The sequence below is a fragment of the Passer domesticus genome, chromosome 1 (assembly GCF_036417665.1).
Source record: "Passer domesticus isolate bPasDom1 chromosome 1, bPasDom1.hap1, whole genome shotgun sequence".
In the NCBI taxonomy this organism is placed as follows: domain Eukaryota; kingdom Metazoa; phylum Chordata; class Aves; order Passeriformes; family Passeridae; genus Passer; species Passer domesticus.
This window is the reverse complement of record NC_087474.1, coordinates 77,658,080-77,680,980: the sequence shown is the minus strand read 5'-3', so window position 1 is coordinate 77,680,980 and position 22,901 is coordinate 77,658,080. Positions and strand designations below refer to the sequence as shown.

Here is a 22,901-nt window from a genome sequence, read left to right as displayed (position 1 = left end):
TCATCTTTTCATTATAAGTAGCTTAGTGGTGTTATGAAGAGTTTCTTTCCCCCTAAATGTAAGATTCGTGAGCGCTTCTTGTTTAAATTGACAAGTCTTCTTTTATTATTTAAATAAACACGCATAGATTCTTAATATCACTTGGAATTTCAGCATTGTTTAGCTTATTCACTTCCCAGTCTTTTCTGGCAGGCTTGCAGGAATGGACTTTATATTATTAATGCAGTGTTGAAGGCTGTGGCAATTCTAGGGCACTGAAGATCTCCAGAGGGGTTAATAAATGTCAGTTATTTTCACAGTGCTGCTTTTTGGATGCTTTTAATTCTTGGTTTATGTAGATTGTCTGTCTGAATTTATATTGTTGGGAAGATAAAGCACAGAAAAGGTTGTAGTAGTGTTTATCATCATTTTGTAATGGTTTTGAGTACAAACATCCAGGAAACATTTTGCTTTGTCGTTCTTCTTGGGGTCATTTGCCGTGTCCCTTCACTGACTAAGTCATAGTGTGCTGTACTCAGGAGACTCTCTGGGTTTTCTAGTGAAAACAAATTATTAGATTTATGTACTAGAAGCACAAGTTTGTGTAGTTTAAGGTTAAAAGGCCATCACCTACATTCTGGAATCTGAGTATTTATTGCTTGTTTAAAAAGGCATGTCATAAATCTTTTCATTTGGGAATTATTTTATGCTGTGATGCTAGTATAACTCACTTATTATTTTCAGGTTGGTTTTCTTGTGGTTTTGTTTGTTTGGATTTTTTTAAGTAAACAGCAACATCTGAAGCATACTGTGATTTGCACATGGGTGATGCTTTGCTGTTCCTGCCTCAACATTTTTTAAATTGTATTCTGTCACATATACATGATTAAGAATAAATAAATATCTGATACCTGAAGGTTTAAATGCTTTCTTGTAACTTAGGCTTTCTCAATGATGACAAATTGGGTTTTTCTTCCCTCCATTCTTGACAGGTTTGATTCCCTTTGCTAGATGACCATGGCACTTGCATTGACCTTGAGTCTACCTTCCTCAAAGAGAATCTTTTAAGTTCAGTGTCTGTGACAAAGTATCACTGAAAACTTTAATTAAATTGAATTTTGAGTCACTGGAACAATTTTGGTATTTTGTTTTAGAAGTCTAAAACTGTTTTAAAACACTTCAGCTGCTAATTTTTCCACTGATGAAGTTTATAAGGTGGCAGCATATTGTTACTCATCTTCCAAAGTTCCATGCCTTCAAGATGTTTGTAGTTTCCCTTTGGGATTTGAAATTACCAGCCAGTTTAATATCCAGAACGTTGATTGTTCATGTACTTCTTATTTTGGTGGTACTTCCAGAGTGTAGCAAAATGTAGAAAGTAGTTTGCTCTACAGAACGGGTATGGTAGCTCTTGGCATTTTACTTTGGGCTTCTTCTGTTTGCCATTGAAAGTTGAATGAGAAAACCTATATAAGAACTCTCATTTCAAAACCACATAAAAAAACTGAAGGCTTACAAATCTAAAAAAAAAAACCAAACATACTTGTGCTTTCCCTTATGCTGGGGCATATTTCATTGCTTCATTATTTATTTTAAAGTGGGTTTTCTTAGGATAAAGATGGAAGATGTCCTCTCTTTAGCAAGCTTTTAATGCTCAGAATTGTCTGGATTTTTTTTTAACCAAATCTTTGTGAGAGGACAGTTTATTGGAGAAACTGGTGCAAAGACAAAGACCTTGTTTATGAAAAGCATTTTTCAAGAGGACTTTGTAGTAGGTGGTCTTTGCAGAGGTTTTCTAACTCCTTGTGCTTTTATAACAATAATTATGACAGAATAATAGAATAGTATAGGCAGGATCATGGGAGCAGTCAATCAGATATCCACATTAAATTGTTGGGGAGATATTGTGAGGAAATGATGTTAAAAAAAGGGTGGAGAGAAATAAAGAGGGAGACAGAGCATTCTGCTAATGTAGAACATTGTCCATTGTAAGAAACAGTCTTGTTGAAACCTCTTCAGTGAGCCTGGCTCCTGAGAGGAAAGATCTTGTATAGAAGCCTGTCTTTCTGCACTCTCCTTGTCTGCATGAGAATCAGTCTTTCAGGAAGAGGGCTGTTTTAATAAAAATACTATTTTATGTGTAATGCACATTTTGTAAAGAATAGATTTTATCTTTAGGGAAACATACAGAATTGCAGAAAAGCTCTGAATTAGATGGTTTTCATGCTTTGTAAAATGAAAAGTAATTTTTTGTCGGATTTGTCTTAAATATTTTTTTTTAAATTTAGGAACTTGCCATAGTAGTATAGTGACTAGGCTTCCCAGTAAGCACCTCAGTCATGTTAGCTATGGACATCTGTCCTAAGAAGGAGAGGAAATATTATAAATGAATTGAAGGCTCCCAAGCATTTGCTTGATATTTATAATAATGGCATATTACAAATAGTTCCACTCTTTGAAATAAATGAAAGCAATTGCTGTTTAAAAATAATAATCATAGAGCATCTCAGTGCTGTAGTGCTTTGAAATGTGTTGAGATTTACTGTGGTATTCTCATTCCAGTGAGGTATTTTAAAGCAATTCTGCAGTAAGCATGGAAATACTTTAGAAGAAATACTAGATCTCAGGAGGCTCAGCGTTTTTATTACATTTATTTAGCTCATCATGAAGGGGGATCTAGTGTCAATTTCTGAAATCCAGAAAAAGATGTTGTAATATTACTTTTGAGTTTTGGTATTGAAACAAGCCAATTGCCTGTGTGCCTGGGTATTTTGAAAGCATCAATAGCTGCAATGCAAGAGAACTATAACATTTGGGAGGGGGGTCAACCCCAAACAATACCACACAAACAATACCACAAAAGCTTCTATTTTACTTGTTTTTCTCAAGGCTTTTTCCTCTCGATATTACCTAATGTTCCTGAAGATGGCTTTTTAATGTCAGTGTTACTGATTAATATTCCACATAAATATTTACAAAAAATTGCTCCAAAATAAAAGAGGTGTTTTATATTGATTAATTGTTATCTAGACACATGTTGCTTCTTGCAGAAGGTGGTTGTGTGCATGGAAGGACCTAATACCACTGTTCCTTTACAGCTGTTGTGTATCTTTGAGCTTTGCTGAGGATCTGTGAGAAAAGCTGCAAAAGAAAGCTGCAAAGAGTACATAGATAAGATTGTGAGGAATAGATGTGGTTTATTCACCTCCCTCTTGGTAAAATTAGGAACCTGATTTTTCTCTAGCATCCTATTTCTATTGTGCTGCCCATTGTTTTGTTGGGCAGGGGTGTGGTGGTGTAGTTCTGAATGCAGCACAGATGAGAGGAAAGCTGGGCAAGCCTTATGACTCCAGGGTTAGGGATGCTGACAGAACATGAGGTCTGTCTTTCTCACCTGTGGCGAGTACGTGGATCAATAGTTGTGCGGGTGATGTATCTGGACAAGAAGGCTTGGAGTAGGCAATGCAAGGTAAGAGGAACTGCCAAGGTGTCTGGATTTGAAAGGAAGATGGAATAGTAACATCCTTCTCTCTCCCTGCTTGAACTTATGGGTAAAAAGTCAGAGGGACAGTCGGTAGGATAGGGGCAGAAACAGTTTTTCTGCAAGATGAGGACGATGAGGACCTGACCTCAGTTTTGGGGTGAAGCAGGGGCTGTCTGTGTGCGAGAGAGGAGGAGGAGAAGCCAGTTCAGTGAAAGAAATAGGAGTAGGCCAGTGAAAGAAATGGGAGAAGGCTGTAGATCACAGCCTTCTCTTCCATAGCTGGAGATGACTGTCAGCTGATTTCTTTGTAATCTGGTGATACAGTTCTTTTCTTTAGTGCTGTTCTACCCTTATAGCCTGCATCTGTTGACTGCTTGCTTCTCCAGCCTCATGTTGGGTTCATGTGAAATGTTCCAATACTTTACCTGTAAGGCTATTAAGAACACCCATATAATTCTATATAAATTAATTCATTTTTCATAAGTTCATTGTTTGCAAAAAAAACCCAGAGAAACCAATGGTTTATTAAACACATTATATAGTTTTTAATGTCAAGAAGTATTCCAAGGTTTGCCACAGAAAGTTACAAAGCCAAATTAGATATGCATTGTATGTGTTATCATGGGCCCTTAACAGCCTTTCTTCATACACTGGACATGGCTCACATACTGCAGCTTACTATGTTCTTGTTTGTTCAACATGAATTTACATCTCTTATTATTTGCACACTGTTCAGTCTGAAAAGCTCTCTGAAGATATTAATACTTCTGTTGTGTTCAGGGTATCTAAATGCCTTTCCTGTGTTAATGAATTTGTTTACAAGAGTAGCTTTTGAAATGAGTGATAGCATTCCTATTTTAAATATGTAAAACCAAGAAACAGACATTTGAAATCAGACATATTTATAGAATTGAGGTGGTTGTTTAGGACCTCAGTATATCAGAGCATTGTGCAGTATTCCTTATATTCAGGGTGAATTTCACACTGACTTGAGGTGTGGCTGTGGGCTCTGAAGTTGGATCAGAATTCAAAGTTTTGTTATAGGTGACCTGCTATGAACCTGTGGTATGGACAGACAGAGATAGGAGATCCTGTTCTGAGGGTAGTATTTGATTACTTTTAGCATGAAATCTTCCTTCCAGTTCCTGCCTTGTCTATTTCCATCTTAATTTTCAGTGCGTGTTCCAGCTTTGGAATGTGAAGAATGAAATCAGCTGGTGGGAGCTTCTTTGATTCTTGTGTCAGATCTAGATACTACCAGTGAAAAATGTGGGGAGGCTGTGTAGAAGCATGGGGTATCTTGGTACAATGAAAGTATTTTGTATATGCAGAAGCAGCTGAAACAAGTGTTTCTTAATTCTAGTATGTCTTAATGGCAGGTACTTGGAAACTTCAGTTTTGCTGCTATTTATTGTTAGAGATAGTTTAGAGAGTTTCTGAGTTTCAGGGACTTGACCATTTGCAAATAAAATAGAAAATACATTTTGATTCAAAAAAAAAGTAGCTAAGAGGAGCCTTATGAAGCTTGGCTTATATTCCACATCTTTTTTACCAACCTGAACTTCCAAAATTGTTTACACTAAATGGGTGGGTGTGTGTAACTGAGGTTTTAGAATGGTGATGGTATTTAATAAGACTTGTAATTCACGTTATACTGATCTTATATATACACTCAGCTTCTTACAGGTGTTCATAGCTGCAGAGGTACACAAAGGAAACTGCTAATAAAAACCAGGCATTTGTGATCAGTTGCATAGTAAACTAAATGTAGACCATATTACATTGGTACCATATTTCTGTTTGAGCTACAGAGCTCATTAATGACAGAGCTAATTAAACTCATCTGAGTTGACTAAATTTCAGGTGCAAAGAAACACTCTTCTGAAGAAATGCTTTTTCAATAATTTTATGTACATTTTTGTTGATATGTTGGGGTATTGTTTGTTTTGTTGATGATCTCTGCTAGTGTAGTATTTGCAAGTCATATTCTAATTTTCTCAGTGCATGTTAGCATTGATGCTTTATACAAATAAGTGCTGAGTAATTCCTCACATGGGACTGTCTATGTCAGTAGGTCTTAATTTGATAGAGAAGTTGTCCAGATATGTAATCATAGTCTATTACTTACCTTAGATTAACAATTCTGAACTTTCTAAGGAATGCAATAATAATTTTCAAATAGAAGTTGTAATAGACTCATTTGAATTCTGGCATAATTAATTTGAAGTCTGTGTATACATTTTCCTTAAGCATTCAGAAAGTTTAATATTTTTCTGAATATACTTTTTCTTTCAGAAAGCTATATTTAATTTTTTAAAAGTGCAAAGATTTTTTAAATTTTTAAAAATTTTTTAGAAGTGCAATTTTTCTATTGCTTTATGACTGTGTCAAAAAATACTTTGAGTGGTGTTCCATATTTACATTTGTATTTCCCTACCATTTTAGAAGAACAAGTTGGAATTATTTTAATAATTTTTATGTAATTAATGGAGTTTTAATTTATTGTTTCTTGATGAACAGATAAAAGCAGCTCAGATTGCAGTAACTGAGTAGTCATCATGTCTCGAGCACGGCAACCCCCACTTGTAACTGGTATCTCTCCCAATGAAGGCATTGCATGGACAAAAGTGACAATTAGAGGAGAAAATTTGGGTACTGGACCTGCAGACCTCCTAGGTAAGTTGAAAAAACACTCTTTTGGTACTGCACAAGGTAACACTTTGGATATGATTAGAGATAAATTTTTTGCATGATAGAATCTGTGTTGGATGTTATGAGGAATGCCCTTTACACTGATACGCACTTGAATCCATAAATTCAGAGATGCAGCCCGATGTGTAACTAACCAGACTGACTGTACCTTTTTAGATGAACCCTTAATCTGACTCAGCATCCTGTGCTGAACATGAGTGCTTTTTGCAGTGTACTAGAAGAGGGTAGACATAATGACATACTCCTTTGTTACTTTCTCAGAAACTGAGAATTTCCTCATTGCAATTTTCGTGTCAGAAGTGTTTTCAGTGTTTTTAGGTAGTCACTGGGGATTTTCTCCCAAATTTGCCCTGAACCAAGACATTGCTATGCCTTGAATTAAAGACAGTTTATATGTCTGTTGCAGTTATGATAAAGCAGGTTCAGTATTTTAGCTACACAATATGTGAAGAACCCTTTTCATTACTGTTTTGATTTTTGACACAGTAATTTCATTAAAATCATCATAGTCCTTGTGCTGAAGGAGGGCACAAGATCTTTTCACTGATTCTCCTGGCCACAGACCTGGTTCATTACTGCTCTGTTGCTTCCTTTTCAGGCTGAAATGTCTTAGCTTATTTAACTTTTCTGCATATGTCCTTGGCCTTTCTTCTTGCTCTTCAGTGAATCTCTTTTAGTTTCACTACCAGTTGTGGGTGACACATCTTGGTTGTGTGCAGTGTTCATGATGTGAATACCCTGTGGCACAACACTGTACTTTCACTTTTGCTTTGTATTTCGGCCATAGAGTTCTGCTTTCTGTGTAACTCCTACTGAGAATCAAGCTGATGTTTTTGTTGTTCTGCCTACTACAGCTCCATGGTTAAATGCGTGAGGATTAGTGGTCAGTTTGAGCCTGCCTTCTATGAATTTAAGGTTTTGCCTGCGTGCGTCTTGTCTTTGTTCAGTGAATTTCAGCCATTGTGTTATAATATCTACAATCTATCTATCATATCTACTATAGTGCATCACTCAGTCTAATAAGTTCTGGCTTGCATTTTTCTGGGGTTTATGGTCTTCACGCTCTAATATAATAAATGAATATCATCAGTAAACTTTATAACCTCTTTATCTTGTCATTTATAATTGTACTGAACACAAGTGATCTTGGCATATACCATGTAGAAACTTTACTCAGAGCAAATAATTTACTGTAACCCTATTTCTATGTTGCTGAGCTATCTATTCATTAGAGGTTTTTATCCTATAGCTCAATCATTTTCTTAAGCCTTTCAAGAAAGACTCAGTAAAGGCTCCTGGAAATCCAAGTTAATTATAACTACTGGAATTTCCCTTTTTTTTTTTTTTTTTTTTGTAAGTTATGCATATGTGTACTTCAGTAGTCATGTTAGATACAATTTGTCTAATTTGTTGTGGAATCATGACTCCTCTGAAGGCCATTGGAATTTTGTTTGGCTTTGCTAGAAAAAATATTTCGCTTCATGGCTGTAAACCAAAGTCCACAAATTCCATTCATGGCCACCACAATGAGCTTTATGGCCAAGCATAAGCTACTACAGTTTTCCACTCCACTTCAGTTTGGTGTCTCTCAAAAGGAGAAATAGTATTTTCCTGAGCTGCTAGGTGAGGTTGCAGTACACTATAGAATTCATATTGAGAAATCTTCAAATAACTGATGGTGTTAGGGGTGAGTATATTTCTGTGTATTTGTGTGGCTGATGTATTTCAATAGCCTCATTAGTTCACTGGTATGATCCTCTTAGAAATAATCAGTGCTATGTTCTTGGAATGAAGATGTGCACTGAGCTGTACTTCTGTATTACAGCTGAGCAGCTGCTGATATTTCTTATATTTCTTTCAAAGTAATATTTGTAACACACAGCTGCTAATAATTTTATGCTTCGCGGTAAAAATAAATAATGCATTGCCTTATTTTCTCCTTAGCTCAGTTGTCTGCTTTCTCCAGAAAGTGACTAAGGCCCCAGATAGGTAAAGATTTCTTTTAATGGTTAAAGTAATCATGTAAATATTCCCTGTTACGTTAATGGAAATGCTTGGAAAGGTGAGGCTTTGTAGGCATGAGAGTTAAGCAAGTTTGAGTGAGGTCTTTATGAAGTTTAAAAAGTTTGAGATGCATTAGTGTAAAATGAAAAACAAGAAACCTTTTTTCTGTATATAAACACAGTATCACATAATAGAAGAACATTCTTTTGGTTTCATTTGAGAGCCTTCGAGTAATCTCTTAGTATCTTTGAAACCAAATGAACTTTTTATTTGTAACTCTATAGCTCATGGTACAAAATGTCAAATCCAGGAGGTACCTGTAACACATGTGTTTTCATGGTTTAGCTTGTCTTTTAAGACATTTGTAGCAGTATTTTTTAGACATTGTAAAATTGTCCATATATGAGCTTTGCCAAAATGGGAAAGTCTCCATAAGAGTATTACTTATGCCTGTTTATAGAAAGACACATAAATACTGGAAGCTGAGAATGATGTTCTCAGAGATCTTTATACCATGCAACAGATTCAAATTAATTTTTATTTAAAGGGAAGTTTCTTATTTCTGGAGAAAGAAGTGTGGTAACTGTGCTATCAAAACTTCTCCCAACATGCCTTTATGTGTTTTAGAAATTGTGTTGTGCCATTACTGCTTCATGTGATATATAAAATGTTGATAGAGACTTAACTTCCTTTTGCATTTTTAAGATACAGACAAAGGCCATTTCCTGCCATTTCAAAAGTATTGGACCTTGTATCTTGATGTCTTGAGAGCTTTTGGAACCTCTGATGGGTAGACAATAATTGATACAAGGATCTTCAAACAGTTACTCTAGCTTAGTTCTGGATTTTAAAGTATTGCTCAGTTGAACCATAAATTCAGAAAATACGGGGTGAAAACATCTTTATAAATTGTTTGGGCAAAGCATTTCAGTTAGTCTTAGTTCCTATCACAATATTTTTTCCTTTAGAGAAGATGCTAGCATAAAACTGTAAGAGACGTAATAATATAACAATATAACGTAAGGTTAAATTATTGCATATATGTAATATGCATCCTAATATATGGGTTTTTTTCTTTCCCTCATAAAACTAAAACCTGACCTGATTAAAATTTTATTATCAAATAATATTTGCTCATAAATAAGCAAAATATTTTTTAAGTCTTTCTGTGTGTATATCCTATTTCATCTCACTCCCCTCCCTTTTATTCAGAAAGAATATTTAAGAAACAAATCTGTCCTTTCTCAAGTAAAATTAATTTCAGTTGTAATAAGACTCAGTGCCTTTCCATTTTTTTAATTTTTGGATTTCATTTTCAAGATAGTTTTTGGCAGGGAGTAATGCATTTTTAGTCTGACAGCCATGAAAACTGCCAAATTTCTCTGCTGTGTCATGTCAGAGACTTAAATTGTAAGAGAAAATAAGTGTGAAGCTTTGGTACTAAGCCACATACGCTGACCCTTTTCTGTCTCTAAGTATTTTCTAAATTGGTCAGAGCTTTCTAGAAATGAAAAACAAAAGTCAAGCCAACAAGGGAGGAACTGCTCTGCCTGACTAATTTATACTCCAGTACAGCCAACACACTAGTGCAGCCTTGTTCTTTTAGAAATAAGGCAAAATGTTTCTGGCTAAGTATGTTATTTAAGAAGAACCTAATGAAGTTTTTCTCCAAATTGATACTGGAGCAGTTAGGATCTTGCCAGTTTTCCAGGATAGCAGAGCTCCAGCTACGAATATGGAAATTGTTCTAGATCTGAGAAAACAATCGATCTATTCCAGCATCCAGAGTCCTGATCTGACCAGAACCAATCGGTTGATTGGTGATTGGTTGATGATTAGTTTGATCGATTTGACCAATTTGATGTGAAATCTCAGGAAGCCTTGGACCTTACATTAAGATGCACTTTGACTCTTAAGTCATGAGAGATGTTCTTGAACTCTGAAGCTTGTCAGTCTCTTCCTATGAGAAAAGACCTTCTTGTATTTCAGAGTTTGTCATCCTTCTTGTGAAAAAGTGTAGAAGAGGGAATAGATGAGCATTACATGGTTATTCTTTCCTATAACAAGGGAAGTTTATTCATCAGAATCAATCTTGCATCATGGATTTTTTACAGAAGAGTTTGGGATGGAATATTTGTCAATTAATACTACTTTAGCCAAAACAGCCTTCTGTGTCCACTGAAGTACTGCTAAACACATAAGGTTGAAGAAACATTCTTCATTGTAAATATTTTACAGTCTTCTTTTTTTTTTTCTGTGCAAAGTCATATAGACTGAACTTGTGAAAAATTGGCTGTGTGCAGCTTGTAAGGGAAGTTTCACAGAAATGCAATACTGAACAGCAGTTCTCCAGTGTCTTCCAGACAGAAAATCAATTGTTCTATGTGGAGTAAAAGTCGCAGTAGCGCAAAAGCAATGGAAGAGGTTAAATAAGTTTCAAACTGCACTGCTTGTGTCTTATGAATTGTCGCTGGGACAAAAGACCTGAAGTCACCTAGGAAACATCTGAAAAATGTATTTGTGATTCCTTTACTGTAATTGACTGTAGGAGACTGGTGAAGGGTTATATATTTATGTAAAACACATGTAGCATCCTAAATGAATTTGCATTGCAGAATTTCAAAAGATACTTCTATTCACAGAATTATATTTCTTTTTTTTTTCTTTTTCCCAGGTTTAACAATCTGTGGGCACAACTGTCTCCTCACTGCAGAATGGATGTCTGCCAGTAAAATTGTGTGTCGAGTTGGACAGGCTAAAAATGACAAGGGAGACATTATTGTTACTACAAAGTCTGGTGGCAAAGGAACTTCAACTGTTTCCTTCAAACTGCTTAAACCTGAAAAAATAGGTATATTTCTTGTTCAAATCCACATCTATTTCCTTTGCTAAGAAAATATATGATTGAATGCCTCTTTGTCGTTCAATGCCTCTATGTCATACATAAAATGTGTGTTTGGAATGGATCCACCTTAGGACAATATGCAGTTGTTTAGAAAATGCAGAGTATATAATTAAAATATCCATACATATATAGAGATAGAAACTCAGGGTATAGGTAAATTATTCCTTTTTCAATATCTTGATAAAATCCTCAGTGATGAATTAAAATTCGCCCTTTATTTTTCTTTATGGAATAGCTCTAAACTTCTGAAATTTTAGCAAACTTAATAACAGATCTAGTAATTACTCTTAAGTATAGTAGATAAATACAAAATCTGGACCAGCTCATGAGCTTTACACCTAAATCCTGAACTGGCAGTTAATCCTTTAAAGAAAGTTGAGTCCTCAGTGCCATTTCTTATTTGTAATTCAAACCATCCTGCAAGACAAAGTCTTAAGTATTTCTCATGAGATTCTTAACCATTGAAATTATTTTGCCAAGCAGTCTAGGACCTCTGCTTAACCTAGAATCCAGTCTAAATACCCTGTGGATTGAAAATGTTTCTCTCAGAACCCCTCATTGATGAGCTGGATAGTTATCTTTCCTAACACAAGAGTTCCCACAAGAACTGTTTTAGGCTTTTATTCTCAGCCCTTCAGTGACAGTTAAATAACATGTAATTTCTCCCAAGCTGCACTAATATCTTAATAATAAGAAAGTGTGGGGATGCAGTAATTTCTGGTGGTGCAACTGATGGGTATGTTAAAGGAGGGTAAGGCCAAGGGTATGGCTGGCCCCATTTTCAGCTGAGATTCCAGAATGTATAGTGCCTCACCTTTTTGCACTGTCTGTGCTAAGGCACTGGAAGCAAAGTCAGTTCTCAGTCCTTGAAGTCATTTATCTTGGCACGTGGCCAAAGTTCAGTTACCTTTAGGATAGCAAATGGGACAGAAAAGGAATCTTCCCTAAAATATGCAAATGAGAAGACTTTCAATTAGTTGCTCTTTCAAAAGTAGTAGATAACAAGGTTTGTACAGAAACCAAAATACTTTCAGGAATGAAAATACTAATACTTTGTGGTCAGGAAAAAGCTTCTAATGTACGTGAAACTGTGCACTCTGCAAAAGGATAATGTTTGATGCCCAGCCATGAATACCTTTTCAGCAGCTATAATAAAATAATTTAGCATAATTGCATCCAGGTTGTTTTGCCATGTATCTTTCAATATATTACCTAGGCATGCATTTTATATTTATCAGGATTTTTCAAATTAATTCAGTATGTTAGAAGTTGATGGTGCTGGACTGCCCTTGTTGTTTTAAGGATCTGTGCTTTGTTTTCGCTAGGTATCTTGGATCAGTCTGCTGTCTGGGTGGATGAAATGAACTATTATGACATGCGCACTGACAGGAACAAAGGGATTCCCCCCTTGTCCTTACGTCCAGCTAATCCGCTTGGTATTGAGATAGACAAGTGAGTACCAAGTGCCTTTAATCCCCTTTTTTAGTGGTTTTCTCTATATGTGTCTTTGTGAATTCCAGGAAAGTTTAATGGTTTGCAGGGCAGGGAAGGATTTAAAAACACATGCATCTATTAGCTGCTAGTATTCTATTTGGTACTCTGAGTTGTTAGTGGACATTGTATCCTGCTTCATAATCCTCTATTTTGGATCATCAATTAGAACTGTAGATAATCTAAAAGCCTGGTATATTGAACCCCAGTGATGTTTTGATTGTGAGGATTGGTAAATAACCTAAGGCTTCAGATTTATACATTGTAGTTACGGAATACCTACTGTTGCATTTGAGTTTCACGGGGCTTTTAAGGATATTAGATTGCTATCTGTTGCTACAATTGCACTGTAAAATGTGATTTATTATGCCACATCAACTAGTTTATTTTATTGAAATACTAATACTGTTTTACAGCACACAGTCTTCATACTTTAGTTCTTAAGTGTGGTGGAATTTATGACTTTTTTGTCTGAAATAGTAACTTTGTAGTGAATGATAAATGGAATTAGGGGTCTTTAAACCTGCCCAACTCTTAGAAATAGCATCAGGAATACTTCTCTCAATCAAGACACCAGCTTTACCAAACAAAAGGCTATTTAAAATTAAACTATTACGAAGGTCTCATCTGCTTGAATACTCGTTTGTGAGGGGAAGTGCATTGGGAAAAATCTGCAGTGTCCATTCTTACCTTGTTCCGATGAGAAAGCTGCACTTTCCCAAAATCCATATGGGATTTCTAGTGGATCCACACCACCTTCCAGCCTCTGGATGTGGATTTCTTTCTTAGTTTGAATATATGTTTTTCTTTCTTTTCAAAGTACTAACCCAATTTTTTGTAATAGGTTGGAAATTTTATCTGTTAAAGTATTTTTCTTTGGTGTAACAGGTAATTCTTTCATTTTCCTTAGTTGTCCAAACCCTGACAAAATGTGGACCTTCATACTATGGATAGTATTCCAATGTGTTACTAGAAAATTTTCTGTCACTCTTCCACTCTCCCTCCCCTTTATGTAAATTAAAAACCCCATAACAATCCATTTTACCACTGTGCTACACAGCAACTAGCAGTGAGTGCTTTGTTAGCTGATTCTCTTGAGTTGCTACTTATAGTTAAGACATTGTCCATATGATAGATTAAGAATTACCATATAGAAACTTAAACTGCATTAGTTTAGGATTTGCTTAATTTAGAGTTATCTATTTGGATGTTTGTTCAATAGAAAACCAATCATGTTAAATTTAGAATGTTTTTTCCTGAAAGCATTATAAAATGTGTTACTGAAACGTAAAACTTTGTTTGCAAATAAATAAATCAGAAACATGTGGATACAGCTAGGAAATAATCTTTTGTAGAGGGAGGGAATTGGGAGATCTTTGGATAAGCATATCAAGCCTAGTTCATTGTTCTTGATCTTCCAGGTTCATTGCAGGAGAAGCAGGAAGATTATGGCAAGCACCAGTTTGAGAGATGTATCACTGAGCAGTAAAACAAGTAGTTGTGTGGAGGAATTGAGGGGTTACATTGTGCAGAGGGGAAAGAGTGGGAAAGCCTGGTCTGCCCTTGTGCTAGTGTTGACAGCACAGTTCTGACTGTAGATGAACATTCTGGGTTTAATTAAAGAATGCCTTCTCAATGGAAAATCTTCCATAATTTTCATGATAAATTGGAGCAATGTGACATTTATTTTCTATAAAATAAACTTTAATACCATACAGTTTAGCTAAACTCACAATTGAAAATACTTTACATATGGAATGGGTAAGTATTGAGAAGTTGTACAAGGTAGTGAAAAAAGGCAATTGTAAACTAAGAAAGACAGTGAATATGCAAAAAATTAGCAATAGCCATTACTAGATACAGGAATATTTGTCACTAGAAGTGATAGAAGTTGTTAGGATGCTTTAAAATAAAAGACATCCTAATATGATCCTAATAATACTGTTGGTTATGCAGAAAGAATATGTGTATGCAACATTATGGATCTCTCTTTTATTCATACCTTCGGTTTCTTTGAAGGTTTTCTTTAAACATGTGCAAATAGGTATGTATTTTAATTTTGAAGCTGAAGCATTTGGCATTCGTCTGGCTTGTTGGGATTTACAGCCCTTGCAGCCTGATGGCTGAAAAGGAAGGGAAAGGAGTGCCTTGTGTTGATTATGCAAATAGTGGTAAACAAAAGAAACATTAATTGAGAAGCTCAGGGAGAAAAACAGTGAAAAACAGATGTGATAAAATGGAATAGGAATGAAGTATATATGAGCACACTGAAGAGAAGGCAGAGGAAGGTGATTAGACTACAGACTGCAAGAGAAAGAAGCCCTCCCTGTAGAAAGTGATTATCAGGTATTAGCAAATGATACAGAAAAGACAAGCTGCAGCACGAGAATGATGTAGGGGCTTTTTTGAGTGATTTTTTTTATTATTTTTTTTAATATGGGTTATACTTGGCTTTAAGTGTTCTTTTTGTGGCTTTTTAAAACATTTTTATAGTACTTTGTCCAATTAAAATCTGTTTTAAAATTAATTGTAGCTTTTGAACCATTCAGGTGGATGCTTTCAAGGTGCTGCAAATGAGACCTTGAAATAAGAGAAAAAAAGACCTTGTACGTAATGAAAAGAAGAGCTTCAGTACAGCAGTTTGCTAAAGGCATGCACAGGGACAAAAAAAATTATTCAGACTCAGTAGATAGATGATAGGATTTTAATTGGGAGTGACTGAGATTTAGATGAACAAAAGGTTTGAACTATGAATTAAGGGAAATATGCAATAGTTGGTCTGACATTCTAGTAATAATTAGAATACTGTCTATAGATACATTGTAGGAGTAACATAAATATACTCAGAATATGCACTGGAATTGTGCTTTCATATTCATATTCAAATATTGCAAGGATGCAAAAAAGACAGCAATGTATATGAAGTCATCCTCCTGGCTGTTCTTTTACATAATCAAGGTATTTTAAATGTTACATACACAGTCAAGGTATTTTAACTCCATGTGTATACATAATGTTCAGGCCATCATCTTACAGCCTGCAGGTTTAGCAAGTAGTAAGTGTACATAATTGCTGGCTGATAAGTTCTTCACATTTTCCAAATATTAGTTGCAGTTCCTGCATCATGTAACTAAGAATCTTACTTGCTAATAAAAAAAATCAATTCTATTATAATGAAACTTGAACTTGCTGGTCTGTGTGTTTTGGTGGTGGTGACCCTTGAAGTCACAAATGTATTTGCAGAAGAGTGTTTGCACATGTTTGTTCTCCTCTCTTCCTAAAAGTTGTTCATTCATCTTCTAAAACAGAGAGCTGATCCAGTCAGATAAGGGTTTTTTGGCACTGATGTAACTTAGTGCCTATTGTGTTTATGCTGTGAGATATTCAATTCCCATCAGAAAATAGGTATTTAAAATACTTAATCTTTGAATTCTGGTTTTTAATATTTAGTATGGTAAAGTGATATACAAAGGTTTAGTGTCCTATCACTGCCTTTATGCTCACTTTCAGTTCAGAGCAGGTCTGTGCCATCTTCCTCACCAGGGGGTATTCCTTGCTGTTGTGTTATGCAGATGTAGCCAGGAATCCTTACAGAAACATTGAATCACAGAATCACAGAATTGTTACAGTTGAAGAAGATTTTCAAAGTCATTGCTTCTAACTTTAGACCAATCTTGTCAACTGAACCATATCCCCAAGTGCCATGTTCAGCCATTTCTTGAACACCTCCTGGGGCAGTGACTCTACCACCTCCCCTGGGCAGCCCATTCCAATGTCTGATGATCCTTTCAGGAAGAAGTTCTTCCTGATGTCCAACTTAAACCTCACCTGGCACAGTCTGAGGCTGTGTCCTTTGTCCTGTCCTTGGTTCCCTGGGAGAAGAGGCCATCCCCCACCCGGCTACACCCTCCTCCCAGACAGCTGTAGTGAGTCATAAGGTCACCCCTGAGCCTCCTTTTCTGCAGGCTAAACACCCCCAGCTCCCTCAGCAGCGTCTCACAGAAGTTAGAAGTCTCCAGACCCCTCACCAGCCCCATTGCCCTTCTCTGGATGTGCTCCAGCACCTCAGTACTTCTTGAGTCGAGGGGCCCAAACTGGACACAGCACTCAAGGTGAGGCCTCACCAGTGCTGAGTACAGGGGGACAATCCCTGCCCTGCTCCTGCTGGCCACGCAAGTGCTGATACAGGCCAGGATGGCACTGGCCTTCTTGCCCGTATGGGCACACAGTGGCTCATGTTCAGCTGCTGTCAGCCAGCACCCCCAGGTTCTTTTCTGCCAGGCAACTTTACAGCCGCTCTGCCCCCAGCCTGTAGCTGCCTGGGGTTGTTGTGACACAAGCAAGGTTCAGCCTTGTTGAACCTCATACAGCTGGCTTCAGCCCATCAATCCAGCCTGTCCAGATCCCTCTGCAGAGTCTCCCTATCCTCCAACAGATCAATACTCCTACCCAACTTGTTGTCATCTGCAAAGTTACAGTACACGCGATGTCATTGTCCAGATAATTGATAAAGATACTGAACCAGACTGGCCCCAGTACTGACCCTTAGGGGATCCCAGTAGTGACCATCCAACAGCTGGAGGTAACTCCATTCACCACTACTCTCTAGACACGGCCATCCAGTTTTTAATCCAGCAAAGGGTACACCTGTGCAGGAAGAAAAGTGTTCAGAGTAGTTGTCTCAGTATGAGAAATGTGGAACTTGGTGTAAAAATTCTGACTTTAGCAGCTATGTGGCAGTACTTTGATTTGTTTTAGCAGTTTAGAGCTGTTACAAAAGCAGATTGGTAACACAAGATCATTCAGAATTTTGTATGGTTCTGAGAGAGATTATGTCTCATAGACACTGGTTAAATATGTTGATGGAAAATTTAGATCTACATGATATTTGTGAATGAATTGCTGTTCCGATGTACCACGTATTTCCTCCTCCTGCATGGTAAGTCTTTGTTTAACTAAGGGTTCCCTGACTCCTCTAACTACTCTGTCAGGCTAAGAAAATTCATTCTCTGTAAAACAGTAACATCAGTCAGACCTAGTGGTGGTTAGAAAATTTTTGAGTAGTGTTTGTTGTTTTGCATGTAGCAGAGGTCACTCTGGTGGATCCATCTCGTACATGAAAGCAAAGGCTGACATGCTAAGTACATTCCACATACTTCTGTATCCACCCACTCAATACAGATGCTTCCCTCTTCCCACGCCAGCTTCCAAAACAGTTCGTTCTGGAGAAAGAAACAGATGATCTTACGCTGCCACCTAATGGTAAACGTCAACTTGCTACCACGAGATAGGAAAAGACTTTCTGGAGGCTGAGATGTTTATTTTTAAATGGCTTGCAAGAAAAGGAAGTAAATTTCATCATTGAAAGTGATGGGTGTGTGGAAACTTGATCACAGAGATGCATGCAAAAAAATTCTGAAAGCTACAAAAGAGAGTTGCAGTATAGTCCTAGCTTTATGATATCAAAAAATAAAGTAGCACTTACTGCTTGTTAGGTTGATGCATCAGCTGCAGCTACCAGCCTATAATTTCATAGTAGATTTCTCTTACCACATTGTGCCAGTTCTAAAATACAGTTGCCACTTTGTTTTCATATTTCTACTGAATCCAGTGCTACTAGGGAGGAATTGCCAGAGTACATGCTTGCCTTGTTGCTATTGGAGAGACCTTTGTTAGCACCTTCTGATTTCTCATGTTTAGTCTACACCAGTGTCCCTTACGCTGATCTTTTTGCATGCATTATTAACACAGTACAGCTGGTACAAAGCCAGCTTGAAGGAGTCTGACTGGTACCAGACAGAGGGGGAGTGTACAGCAGCTCTAGCTGGAGCTTCTTTATGCTGGTTGCTATTCAGAATCTGTGTTTATTTAAAGTTGCTCCTTTTGACCTTTTGTAAACTCCTGTGGAACTGAGCTTCAAGTTACCTTTTGCTGTCTGTATCTTGCTTTGGAACACACCTTTAATCTGCAAATATTGTCATATATGCTGAAATTATTACTATAAGATCCTGAAGTTCTGGGAGCAAAACAAATTTAACAGAAAAAATGCTACTTACTGAACTGCGTTCATTGTCAAGCTTTGTTAATTAGTATCTGTTGCACCCTGTTGCTCTTACTTGGTTGTGACTGCTTGGAGGCTGTGATTACCCATGGAGATTTCCAGCTAATCTCCGGAGAATATAAATGCTGTGTATGGACGCAAGTTCTGTAGTAGAATTTGTAAGAGCCCATATATCCCGTACTGTTAAATTAGGTTTATTGCTATTAGTCTATACAGAGCCTGAAGTTTGAACTAGTGCAAGGAGGGACTTCTGTTGATGGGCACTTGTGGTACAAGTGAATTGAACACCTGTTTTGAATCCAAAGTAAATGTGCATGGCCTTTACATGGAAGCAAGGACCACTACATCTAATGTTGTATGACTCTATTAACTATACTCAGCATGTGGTTGAGGGAAGTGAAAGTGTATAGTGGCTTGTAACCAAATGTATTTTTATTATAATGCTCATTAATATGACCACTATGTGAAATCTCAATTTCTTTTGTATTTAAAACTGCTGCTGAAACATAAATAAGACTATTTTAAAATGTTAACTATAGGTCTAGTATCAGATCTAATTCTATTCTAGGTAAAATAGTGTGCCAAGCAGAAAGTAGTAGTATACAAACCCAGTATGTGCACCTTTGCTGAAATTTGTAAAGGTAGTGTAATACTTGGGGTTGTCAAGGGTGGTAAGCTTCACTCTTCTTTCTCTGAGATTTTCTGGATTCAATTTGTGGTTCCCAGTTTCTTTTACAGTGATTACTTTTAAATAATGATTAAGTATTCTTCATGAAGTGATTCTTGTACAATGAGCAAATCAACAGAGAAATTATTTACAGTTTAATTGCATGCCATCATGATCTAAGCTTTTGCTACTGGTTCATCTTCACCCTGTAATGCTGGAAAGAATAAACCAGAAGTACTTTCTCAAGCCTCATATGGGCCTGTTTATAAGTAAACAGTAAGCAAGTTTTCATGAGAAATACTTCCAAAACCTGACTTATTGAATTTAGTAATGGAAGTTAATGAAACAAACTTGTATGTATGTGGAGTCAGTCTTCTTTTAGATGCATCTGGCCAGACATTCTAAAAACACAGTTGCTTTCAGTGTGAGCATTTTAGTGTGCACTTAGTTTTGAAGACAGCTGTAGCAAGTCTGTATGTAGCAAGCTGTAGCATATCTGTTAGTGGGAAAACTACTGGTAAAATGTACAATAAAAATAAGGGTACTAAACCATACAGTATAACATATTGTTAACATACCTCACACATTCACATTCATGTTTCTAGTCTGTTGTGACTATGTCTAAAATATGTCTGTGCAGATAAAAGCATTTATGGTTTTACACAGGTACATCTGCTGGAAAAAAACCTCCTAATAACTTTTCAAGGCAGCCAAACATCAAACTGAAAAAAATTTCCTTCATTTGTGTCCCTCTGTCTGTAGACAAGATTCATTTGCAGTAATTGATTACAAGTCTATCTTGGTCTTTATACATATATACATATATATGTATGTATGTATGTATGTATTAAAAAATAGTTTTATTTTTCCCCCTAGGAATTGTATAGCTCATGCATAGGCTTAAATTGTCATGCATATCCCTTACAAACCTGCAGTTATGAGTAGCATTTGGTATTGGCATATTTGAGTGGATGTGCTTTTTGTATTATATCTGTCCCTTGATTTTGGAGAACATTGGAAATTCTGAAAATATGAGTGAAATTATGCTTCTGTATTGATTGCATTCACTTAAATAGTGCTTGCACAGAATGTCTAAATCTCTCCCAAAAACTCAAATTTGTTTTCTCGGTTTTGTTTTTCTAGCATTAAAAAATGCAGCTGTCCACAAAGATGTCACCATGTGTGGATCAAATATAAATGTTTTTTTGTACAGTTGTACTGTGTATCACATGTGAAGTGCTATCCTTCAAGTTCATGTTCCTACTGGGCATTTTTGACTAATTGGAGGGTAAAATAAAGTATCTTAAATTGTCTTTAAATGAAGAATAAATTGAAACTTTCTTCTTACATCCATCAACACTTTCTGCTTACTGTCATTCATGAAATTTAAGGTCATTGAAAATCCTGAATCTCACTACTTCTGTCTTAAGTTTTATTTTAACATCATCATTTTTTAATTGAACACAGGCAGATGTTGGGACCCTCATTTTTTCCTGCTGCAGTTGTTTCTCACACTATTTTCCCTGTATCTCTACTTTTCATATCTGTCATCACTTTTCCCTGAATCTCAATTGATTTTTTTTTTCTGGTTTTTAGAATGTATTGTTTCATGCCCCTGCTGTAATCAGGTGCTACTGATGAAAGACTTCTGTACCATGTCATTATGTACGTAGGTCCTTTGTACCTGCTTGTGCTAATGGCCATTTGGTATGAAAAGAAACTTCCAGGAAACAACTTCTCTCTATATAATTATACTTTTTAATGTGCCCGCCTTTAGATTTGTTTCACTTAATCTGCTGTTTGCTTTTTGTAATAAAAACAGCTTTAACTATCTTGAAATATGTTTAGATTAGAAAAAAAGTAAAACTAACAAATCACTGCTTTTGTGTCCATTTAAATGGCTTTCCCTGTGTGTTAAATGTAATTCTTTATAACTGACTCTGTATTGCTGCTCCCACCCAAGTTTTCTCTCAAATGCAAAGTATGGCAGATTTTCATTTGCTTACAGTATACTTTGTATAACAAAGCTCACCTAACTTGTGAGTATCAGAGAGGGACTTCATTGTCTTTTGAGTTGGATGTTGTGATCCAAAAATGAAATAGTAAATTTTTGGAATAGATGAGAATATTTCGCTTGAAAGGGACATAAGTCCATCTAGTCCACCTGACTGACCCATTTAGGGCTGACCACAAGTGGATTTGTTTGCCACAATTAGTCTCTGAAGATGGGATGCAGCTGGTGGTGAAGATGAGAGGAGGAAGTGCACCTGGTGATGTATTGAGTGCATGGTGGAATGAATATGGCCAAGTGTTGAGTGTGTGTCCAGACTGAGGGATGAAGATTGTTGTGTTTTCATCAAAAAGTGCTTTAAATATTTTTATTATGCAGACTTAAAGTAAATGGAATAAATTTTCTGGATGAGTATCTTAGAAACTACTTACAGTTTTAAAAATGCTGTTGTAGAGAATCTGTTTTCACAAGGAATTGCTCACATGGTTTCTTCATGCATTTGTAAGACTGCATAAAAACTTAGAGAACCTGATGGCTGCCTCTTGATAAGTTGTTTTTCCTTTGTTTTGTGTATGGTGAACAAACAGATCAGTGTGTTCTGTTTTGCAAGAGAATTATTTTAACTTCAATATTGTACTTTTTCCAGTGTTTGTATATAATGGAAGTATATTCAGTGTATCTCCCTTTCATGTTTCTATTACTTCTGCTGCTTAGGAATCAATAGACAATACTTGTGTGAGATCATGTCTTACCATTTTAAAGTTAAGTAGAAGCACTTTGTACAGACAAAATTTCTGTCTTATGTGTAATTGTGAAATTAAAATGGTAAAATGAATTTTGCTTAGAATAGATTTCAGTCTCTCCCAGATATGTTACATGTGTCTGTAATAGCAGATTTAATTTCAAGGTGAGTTACAAGTTAATGTTTCCATCTTATAGGGAAATGATTTGGTGTTTGTTATTAGTTTGAGTTTTTTGTGTGAATGTTTTAATTGTAAACAAGGTCTGTTTACAAGGCTATGTTTCACTGAAGAAATGAATATTCATTTTTCAGGGGCAGATTTCCTCAAAAAGATTTAGAGTCGCTGTTTCCTGGGATGAGCGCTGATTTCACAAGTGAAAACTTTTCTGCTGCCTGGTACCTGATTGAGAATCATTCAACAACAAGGTTTGTTGCTGTCATATAAGTAATTGTTTTAAATGCAAGTCGCTGATGGTATTTCATTATGCAGTAGATGTGTCAGTGGTGGTTTGTGTGTAAAACAGTCACAATTGTCTCTGGTGTGTCTGCTTGGCCTGAAACATGAATCAACCAGTTTGCTTAATCTGCTTCTGAGAAAGACCTTGCTTTTAACCAGACCTAATTTATGATGGCTTTTTTTTTTATATTCACAACCCCCAATATCAGATGGAAGCTGTCTTTCTTCAAACTTCAGGAATCAAGAAGTTAACACGGCCTTGAGTGGAATCTCCAGGTGTTAAGTCATGAACAGAGACACAGGTTATAGGCACTGAACAGATTGCTATAATTGTTATTATCATTTAGGTTGTAGTTAACACTTGTGGAAAATGCTGTAGTAGCAGAAG

General features: G+C 36.3%; 1 protein-coding gene across 6 annotated transcripts in view; it reads left to right on the top strand.

Annotated features, from left to right (window-relative positions):
• EXOC2 (exocyst complex component 2) overlaps positions 1 to 22,901 on the top strand; it is a 127,182-nt gene that overhangs the window by 7,786 nt on the left and 96,495 nt on the right. Inside the window, exons 1-5 of one of the 6 annotated variants that reach the window (XM_064426158.1) lie at positions 3,279 to 3,448; positions 5,984 to 6,139; positions 10,854 to 11,030; positions 12,410 to 12,536; positions 22,369 to 22,482. In XM_064426158.1, the coding sequence (XP_064282228.1) occupies positions 6,022 to 6,139; positions 10,854 to 11,030; positions 12,410 to 12,536; positions 22,369 to 22,482 (536 nt within the window). In that variant the 5' untranslated portion in view covers positions 3,279 to 3,448; positions 5,984 to 6,021. Of the gene's footprint in view, positions 1 to 3,278; positions 3,449 to 5,983; positions 6,140 to 10,853; positions 11,031 to 12,409; positions 12,537 to 21,467; positions 21,700 to 22,082; positions 22,222 to 22,368; positions 22,483 to 22,901 lie in introns of those variants that run through there. The other 5 variants (XM_064426149.1, XM_064426179.1, XM_064426185.1 and 2 more) reach the window with 5 other exon arrangements.